The 9,285-nt window shown below is 42.6% G+C and overlaps 1 protein-coding gene across 1 annotated transcript; it reads right to left on the bottom strand.

Annotated features, from left to right (window-relative positions):
* Positions 1–461: 461 nt before the first annotated feature.
* Positions 462–8,769, bottom strand: LOC147451830 (putative SWI/SNF-related matrix-associated actin-dependent regulator of chromatin subfamily A member 3-like 1). Its single transcript, XM_086517692.1, has 19 exons — positions 8,182–8,769; positions 6,615–6,730; positions 6,169–6,292; positions 5,371–5,902; positions 5,214–5,289; positions 5,015–5,111; positions 4,899–4,935; positions 4,586–4,726; positions 4,344–4,457; positions 4,116–4,238; positions 3,111–3,340; positions 2,759–2,959; positions 2,325–2,595; positions 2,112–2,249; positions 1,946–2,029; positions 1,556–1,579; positions 1,405–1,469; positions 1,229–1,342; positions 462–1,142 (listed from the first exon to the last, which is right to left on the bottom strand). The coding sequence occupies exons 1-19, from the start codon at positions 8,703–8,705 to the stop codon at positions 1,043–1,045; spliced, it is 3,111 nt and encodes a 1,036-aa protein (XP_086373818.1). The 5' UTR covers positions 8,706–8,769; the 3' UTR covers positions 462–1,042.
* Positions 8,770–9,285: the final 516 nt, after the last annotated feature.

Raw genomic sequence — 9,285 nt, 5'->3', positions numbered from 1 at the left:
TCAACTAGTTCTTGTCTACTTGTATATAGTACTATCAAGTTTATTCATTCATATTCACTTTGTTTGAAATTTTTTTGTTTATTTACATAGTATCAACAAAAAGAACAATATCAAGATCATTCATGTTTTCGATTTTGTTTTTGCGCAAATTCACCGGTTGGTTTTTGCTATAGTGTATGTACAATACTCCCAAGTGTGCACTTTTCACTTCAATTTTTGTGAATTACATGTGCATGTGGAGAGAGAGAGAGAGAGAGAGAGCTTACATACCGAATGGTCGGGAGCTCTAAACTCCCGACTCTCAACGCACAAGAAAGAAACAGTTTAACGTCGCGTAAGCCACTTTTAAAATCAAGAGTTGCTTTTATGAGCGCTTAAAGCATTGAATAACTTTCCTGTTGCTCTAAAGCAACCAAAAATTCATCTGGTTTGAATTAAGGTAAGGGGAGAGAGGGGGAGAGAGAGAAAATATTAAGCAGTTGCATTGTAGAACGTCAGAAGCAGATTTTGCCTTTCAAATGCAAAAAGGTAATATTCCTTAACAGCAATACAAAATGTCGAGGAGAGTTAAAAGCTTATCCCCCCCTCACAAGTCATGCGTTTTGGCTTGTGAGCCCCCTTTATCAAGATTTGAAGTCGTTGTATGTAGGCTCTCTCTCTCTCTCTCTCGCTCTCGCGGGAATCTTGCATATTTTATTTCTCCATCTTTCTTCACTGATCATTGCATTGCTGAATTCAGTCGACAGATTGTATCAAGGATGATTTCAAGGGGACAGGAAGCTTCCGGGTTCGCTCGGTTGTGAGATTTAGCGTTAAGTGTGTTTTTTAATCCTGGCCTGGGAATTTGGTAATGTGGGCTTACACACTTGCCCTTGGCCAAATTCACTGGAAAGTGTACAATGATGGATAACACCCACGACCGAGGCAAGGCAGCTGTTATGAGGAATGCAAGATGAAGCACTGTGGCAGCGAATCAACCAGCAAGTTTCTGATAAGCTCTCAAGGATCTGAGGCGTGGTAAGCATCCTCAAGCACAGAATGGCTATGAGAAAAGAATCTCAAATTCACTGAGCCTTAGATTTTGCTTATCTGATCTGATGCATCCAGCAACATCTGTCACACTACTTTTGCCCGTTTTTATCCTGTATAATGTAAACAGATCAAGATAGACCCAACCACAAGAATTCTTTTGATGAAATCACTCGTCTGTGTTAACTATGAGTAGCACCTTGCCAAAGGTTCCAAGTTGTCTGGAGTGCTGCTGGAAAGCTTCAAATGAGATGCGCGACGGTTCTTTAAAAGTTTTAATATGTTTGCCTCCACTGAGTTCTCAATATACAGCCTAAAGAAATCACAGTGAAAACCAAGCATTACAAACACAAGATTGAAGATGAGCCTCAATACCTCTTAATAACAACAGGTCTCTCTTGACCCATTCTCCAGCAACGACCAACAGCTTGCTCTTCAAGCTATAAGGAGAAAAAGGAAGTAAATGGCAGTATCATGGACTGTATATACAATCTTGAATATATGAGTCTTCGGAACGAGAACTTACAGCTGGATTTAAGCAAGGCTCCAGCTGAGGTCCATAGAACAACAAAAACAATGTCAAATGTTGCAGACATTTCATGTAATCATAACCTGTGCCCCTCCCTCAGCCCCTAACAATCAAATGCTAACTAACATGAAGCACATGTGCATGAGTAGTGACTGTGAGGCAGTGGTTGCACAGTGATAACTATGTAACTTGCAACTATGTCAAAATACTTGCAACTATGTCAATTTTGACATAGTTGCACCAGTTGCATCTAACTGAGAATCGTGCCTGTGTGACCATATCCTCAGTCAGCACGCAGGTGCCTAGACCTCATCAGGGCAATTAACAAGTAAAATCATATTTCTCTCACATTGCCAAACGAGCAACAAATTTTGAACATGTACGAACCATATAGACATGAGAGGCCGCTGTAAGTGTCAAACCTACTGCTCCAGTACGGATGGACAGCAGAAAAACAGTTGTTGGAGGATCCTGAATAAAAGTTTAGGAGTAAATAACTGCAAGATGATTTAAACAGCATAAAAAGATTCTGCAAGCACTTTAACCAGTGGACCTTCTGAAAGGCCTCAATTGCTTGAGCACGCTTCTTCATTGGCATATCTCCACTGATGAAGCGGTAAGTGATGCCTTGATTCTTGAACTCATTTTTCAACCAGGCAATTGTCTGAGTAAACTGGCTAAATATCAGAACCTGCCAAAGAAATCATAATCTTTCAAAAGTGAAAAACAGCCACGTGGACATTTCTAGTTGCTGGTCGTCTCGTACCTTGGCACCTGCATTCTCCTCTCTAACTCTAGCCAGGTCAGCTAGCAAGGTTTTCAGCTTGGAATCCATATGAACACCTGCAACTATGCGCCCATCTTCCACTCCATTCCCGGAAGAAGGTGAAGATGTAGCAGAGATATCAGAGTCTACTAATGAAAACCCTGATGGTTTTTCGATTGTTTCTAGCTGTTCCGTAAGCAGAAAACTCTGGCAGATTGGACAATTTTGAGAGCCCGTCCCTAGAACTGACATTACACATTCTAAACAGAACCTGAATGTTCAATGGAAAATTCAGCAATCACCTGAATTGCATTTAAAACAGCAGATTCTATCCAAAAGTTTTGTTTTGACACATATTACACTGCAGTCATTTAATTCTCATTCAAATGCTCACACTATCAAATGAAAAATCTCAATTCCAAGAATGCTCTTACCAATGATTGCATGGAGTTCTTGTAGGACATTCCAAAATTTCAAAGCACATCCCACATTCTCCCTCTACATTTTCTTCTTCCCTTCCACTAATCCTCCCATTCTCAGGACAAGAATCAAAGGAAGGTGTGATGTGATTATCCCGCTTTACATAGTCCATAGCATTGAGCTCAAAAGTGGAGATAAATCCACCACTGCAGAGTCTGAGAAAGATGAGGACACACTAAACAGTGAGACATAGCGATCACAAATTTAATGCAAATCTAAATCGTTGTTGAGCCATACAAACAGCTGTGATATTACTTTTGGCCCTATAGTGCATGATAATACCTTGCACCCTATGAATCACTATACCTGCGGAGCGGTAGCAGCAATGACATTATTTGCAGTATGTTCTTGCTCACTATGGTCGGTCCCCAAGAACGGAACTGCTCAAACTTCGCAAGAACCTTGTGATAAACTGCATTATATGCACTTCGCTCTTCAGGAGAAAATGTGACGATGATGTCTTGTTCACTTTTAGGAGGCAATCTGAGAAGTTCTCTCCCATTAAGTTTTTGTTGCTTTGTATGCCTTATCATCATCTGCAATCATAGAGAAACAACACGAAGCAAATGTGAACTTCTTCCATATATGCTCACCTTTTATAAGGAGTAACACACTATACACAGGCTGCCACCATCAACTATGATGCAACCTAACAGAGGGTCAGATTTAAGCTGGACACCAGTGACATGCACATGTGAGATCCATCTTTTGGCAACTGGCTGGGACTAAAGCTTACATGGCCAGTCTGCACTGCATTTATGGAGGGCATCTGCAAGAGCCATAGGGACAGGTCAACTGTTCCATGGAGAAATTCTTAAGGACTTACACTATTAAGAATGCTTTCACTAACAATGGAAAGGACAAAGAGTTTTGCATCAAAATTTTCATCTAGTCTATGAAGGGCATTTCCAAGTTCCCTGCTGGGAACGTGTCAACTATTTCGGAGACCATTCTCTTTAAGACGAAATACACTGCATTACTAGTGACAACAAAGCGGTCATTTGTGGCCTACAAGCTTGCACTGGACAAAGAGCCCTGCCCTGTATAGCATAAAAGTACAAGAGAGACATTAGAGTAGCCAAAATCAATCCTACACTGCCCGTGGTAAAACCCATCCCCTTGCAACCAATTCTAGAGCATTGCTGCCTTTTCACATTCTTGGTATGGTTAAGTAGAGGGTAATCTGACAAAAATTATATGGATCTGTAAAAACTTGAGCGAAAAACACTAGTGACTAGCCCAAACATTAATGGGTCTAGGTTGTTTTGAGTCAAGTCTTAGAATAATGGAGCTTCAGTCAATGTGCCATACCTTGTTTAGAGTCCATAAAAGTAGAGTCTGGTCCTCATTTTTACAATGGCGCTCATAAGGTCTACCAATCCTCCTCCTAAAAATGTCTTTGTTATCCAGAGGCTCAAGTTTCAAGAAGAGAAACTGCATTAGACATTACAATACGCCAAAGTTAAATTCCTAACACTCACTAATTTCACATTCAAGAAGACAGCTAACTGCTAAGCTAACAAAGTGCACTGTACTAACTTGTCCATAAAGGTCATAGATACTTGTGTTGATGGGAGTTCCCGTACAGCACCACCGCCTCTCTGCTTTTAGCCTGGCACAAGCCCTCGAGTGCAAGGGTGCTGGATCCTTCACCTGAGTAAAACATATATATGCCTGATTTCTCTATAAGTTCAATCAATGGATTGTGTGTGCTCAATTCAATGGCAGCATAATTTTTACCACCTCAACAATGGCATACATAGCTGATTTCATCTGCCTACCGTGTGAGATTCATCAAGCACCACTCGCCACCAGTTCACACTCAGCAGCGGACAGAACTGTTCGGCAAAACCAGATCCATGCCGGGTTGCCTGAGTTGCTTTACTAAAATCACTGCCTAGAGTAGCATAAGTTGTAATGACCTGTTAGAAACGATAAACAGGTGCATCACGAAAAGATATAAGCCGATTTTAAGAGCCACTACAGTCAGTCTACAAGCTTTTCCCGAGTCAAGCTGTCAAGTTAGGCAGCCTCAAAGACCTTCATTTTCTAGCAATACAACTTTGAAATAGTGATGGAGGATAAAGTTTGTACAATGTCAAACTTTGACAGCTTCTTTGGATCACGAATCCTGCAAGAGCAGGCAAATCCATAAAGAAAATTTACAAATAAATGGTTTTTGTCACAGAAAGCACTGCCTTTTACCATACCTTTTGGAACCATGGTACATGTAGATACTGAGGTTTGCAGCCAGTTTACTCTTCACCTCATTGGCCCATTGCCCAACTATGGACACAGGACATACAACTGCATCCGTGTATTGAAGGCATCAGCATATCAAACATGACTTGGCTAATGCTGACCGCTAATTGGAATAAGAAGCTTTGCACGGAACCAACTGCACCTTACCAAGAGTGCCTCGAGAACAGCCCGGGGCAGTCGCCCTCTCTGGCGGACAAGGGTTGGATAATATCAAGGCTAGTATCTGTAAGCATGACAAAGAGTCTCAAATGTACATACAAGTCCACAATAGAGCAGCCCTTCAAAATGTAGAAGAATAATTTACCTCTATGGTCTTGCCAAGTCCCATTTCCTCACAAAGGAAACCTCCACAAGATGAGCCTCTTCTGAAAGTCATTAAATGACCCAATGTTGCAGAGTACATCAAAGGTTCTGATAACATTGGAGCAGAGGGGATATTGTGGTAGTTGATGCTTAAAAGACCCCCTTCCCTTTTCTCAGCATCTAGCATGAACTGCAAGGATTGCAGCTGGTATGACCTAAGGGGTACTGAAAGACCAATTGGATGGGGAGCCTCATTGTATCCATTGCTCTCAAGGTCACTCAATAAGCCAGAAAATGTTGTCCAGTCATCTGTCTTCTCAGACCAGGTCCTCATTTCTTCAACTTGCTGCAAGTAACTCTGCAGCTCAAAATCCTGAGGAAATAATTCCCTGAGAAGCTCCTTCAGCACCAAAACCTCATCATCTCTCTGCCTTTTCAGGAACACTCTTATGTCTACAGTTCCTTCAAGATTGAAATCTAGGTCAGGCGAGGGTGTAACGATGACTTGTAGTTGGCCTTGTGCTTCATTCAAGCTGTTAAGATCACAATAGTGAGATCATGAAAAGCCTCTCTAACCAGATTTGGAAATAATATTTAACACCTACTAAGAAATGGATCTGGACAGTAGTGTACCTTGTTATGGACAATTGAGTAGTGATGTAAAAGAGAACTTTTGCAAAGAGCAGATTAAGTACCAAACAAGGTTTTTTAAATTTTGGATGGTATTACAGAATATATTTTTCTTGTTTTTCTACATTAGAAGTTGACTGACAATTTCAATTGCTACATCTATCCTTACATCAGCTCATCAATCAAGGTTTTGTAACTGTGAGTCAAAGACTTTTGTTGATATCCATAAGTACGGCTGCCATCTTCAGTTAACTCCACCCAATTTGATTGCAAGATTGCTTTTCCATCGCCTACTGCATGGGGTTGTCAGTTACAAGAATTGTGAATGTTGTGAAGACAATGTGACAGGCAAATGATGTGTAAGAACCAGGTACCTTCTTAAGATCTTCATTAAATGTTTAAGAGAAGAGTCGAGAAAAAGCATAGCTGCAGTACACAGCTCAAAATGTCACTACCCTACAATACACTCCCCTATTGCCTTCTCCATTTTGGGTCAACCACACATGAAACCATTGCAGCTGTTATGGCTCAAGCATTCACCAGTTTACAGAGAAGGCCCCTCTCTGTAAGGTCCCTAGAATAAACGGAAACCATCTTGAAGGTGCCAGAACTCACAGTGATATGCAAAAAGTTCAAGGGAGAGTCTGTTGCATGATTTGGAAACATCCATCAGAGCAGCATCGCCGTGTTGCAGAGACACTGGAATGTGGATGGTTCCAAACTCAAAAAACCTGTTGACAAAATGAAGGCTCAGCAGAGAAAGCAAGAAACAACATCCAGCACATAATGAGCGGAGAGAGTGCCGTTGCTCTTTCAATAGATTTTTATTGAAGGTAGTTGGGCATACTTTCTACAGCAAATGAAGTTCATAACTTGAAGCAAACTTTCTAGACCACAAAACATGTTCTGGCAATCATACCCAGCTCGTGTTCTACACTTCAATTCTTGCAAACAATCACTTCATTCTTCCTCATATCTTTGATATTAACTTGAGCTGTCAGTCAGTGGTTCCTATTAGTATTGCCTTACTGACATGATCTTACACAACTTAGTAATCCCTGTAAAAGATTCACATCACGTAAAATGAATAGTCTTGGCTTCAACCTTGAATATAGGATCAAAAAATGAGTCTATGAATAGAAACCACAATGTTAATTTGCATTCTCTCATTCGTGATACTTTTGTTGAGACTTGAAATACTAGTGGAGCCGCATGCTCTTAATGTCCTGAGTATAGAACTTTGTCAAGAATTTGCCAATCAAAATATTCAGCATTGGCTCAATCAGGGTTGTTTCATGAAAAAGATTCACTCAATGTATGGAAGAGTCACTGGCATTAAGATTTCAGAAGATCAGCCATCATTCTAGACTTCAGTTTAGCAAGATGCCTCTCTCTCTCTCTCTCTCTCTCTCTCTCTCTCTCTCTCTCTCTCTCTCTCTCTCTCTCTCTCTCTCTCTCTCTCTCTCTCTTCTTGCTCGAGCTGTGCAGACACAGAGAGAGCCTGATGAATGGCGAGGCTAACCAGTCTCAAAGACGGATTACAGACTTCTTCAGAGCAGACACGAGACAGCCGCAAGAGCCACTCCCACAGCAGAGCTCCCCCCCGTCTCACACCAGAGGCACATGATTGACCAAGCGATTGAACTGGGGAAATCCAGGCGCCCACGACTGCGCAGGACTACACAGCATCGACAGAGGCTACGTCAAAAGATTCAGAGCACGTTGGCCAGGCATGCACGACGCCCGGTCAGACTACTAACCATGGAGGAAATTGATGAGATTCGCCAACGACCGATGCCAGATCTTTTGTGATTCAGCTATCCCAACTAGCCGCCCATTTTTGCTTAAGTTTTCGGCTTAGCTCACATCGACCAATCTAGAATCCCATAATATATATCTTTGTTTTGTACTGTTGATTAGGTTATTTTGTTAGTCTGACTTTGTATCAGATCCACCACCTTGTAACTTTCTAGTCTCATAGGTCACTGTGGCCTTTTGAAGACGTTAATATAACATTTCATTTCGTTTCATTTCTCTCTCTCTCTCTCTCTCTCTCTCTCTCTCTCTCTCTCTCTCTCTCTCTCTCTCTCTCTCTCTCTCTCTCTCTCTCTCTCTCTCACCCCACCCCTGGCCCCAAAAAGAAAAACAAAACAGGATGACAAGCAGAACAGAAAAGACTTACTGAGGATCAAGAGAAGGATCGGCACGGACACACGAAGAAACCAGAGAGGGAGGGCAGGACGAATAGCAGTCCGAGTCAGAGGGCTCGTCCGTCAGGCCCAGCTGTGTTTGGTCAGCAGCACTACCAACGTCATCACAGAGGGGCATCTTGCAGAAGGAGTCGTCGTAGAAAGTGCTCATAGCCATGAGGGGGGAAGGGTCGCGGTCGACCAAATGGTCCTGGTGATGATGATGAAGGTGGTGGTGAAAAGGGGGGTTGTTGGCCCCGCCAAGAAGACAGGGATTGCCCCCCGTGGGAGTGCTGCTCGTACTTGAGCTGTGGTCGGCTTGCTGTTGAAGATGAGCTTGAAAATCTGTCCTCAAGGGCGAATCCCTGAAGCTGCAGAAATCGCCAAGAAGGAGAGAATCCTCAAAGCTGCATAGCTTCGGTTTCTTATCAAAGAAGAAGAAATGGTCTTCTTCTCCCTCGACGCTGCTGCTCTCTACCCTTGCCATTTCATCGTACTCTTCACCCAGCTGCTGCATGGCCAAGGGCAGTCAGTGCAGTGGAGAAGCGAAGCTTTCCTCGTCCAAAGAAAGCGCGAGCTCGCGCTTTTCTTGCAGTGTGCCGTTTCGTGGATGCACGTAGCTTTTTAAATGCACAAAAACGTACCCTCCCTCTCGCTGTCTCTCTCTCTCTCGACCAAGACTAGGCTAGGTAAGGTTTTCCTTTAGGATTTGGTTTTTTAGATGGTTTACATTGTATTCACTACAGTAGAGCCGAGTCGCACCTTGGGCTCGCAGGGGCAGTGGAGGAAATGGAGAGAGCTGGTCGTGCCTATAGTAAACGAAGGTGCAATTGAGAGATTTCAGCCACAAAGAAGATTCATGATTGAGCTCTCAATGGTTGAAGCATCAGAGAAATGCCTTGCTGTTTTCTTCACCGTGATGATAGTGTATTCCCTTCATTTCTGAAGGGGTTAATGGAATGTTTGCAGGATTATGAGAAACCTGCATCGCTGCTATAAACCTCGAATTGAAGAGCTCCTTTTTCCTGCTAGCCTTGGGTGCGACTCGACCCTTAGATAAACAAGAGGGACTCCCGTGGCCTCCCACAACTACAGGA

This window comes from Adiantum capillus-veneris, chromosome 8, assembly GCF_014529385.1.
Source record: "Adiantum capillus-veneris isolate H3 chromosome 8, ASM1452938v2, whole genome shotgun sequence".
Taxonomy (NCBI): domain Eukaryota; kingdom Viridiplantae; phylum Streptophyta; class Polypodiopsida; order Polypodiales; family Pteridaceae; genus Adiantum; species Adiantum capillus-veneris.
The sequence above is the reverse complement of the archived record's forward strand: the minus strand, read 5'-3'. Positions and strand labels throughout refer to the sequence as shown.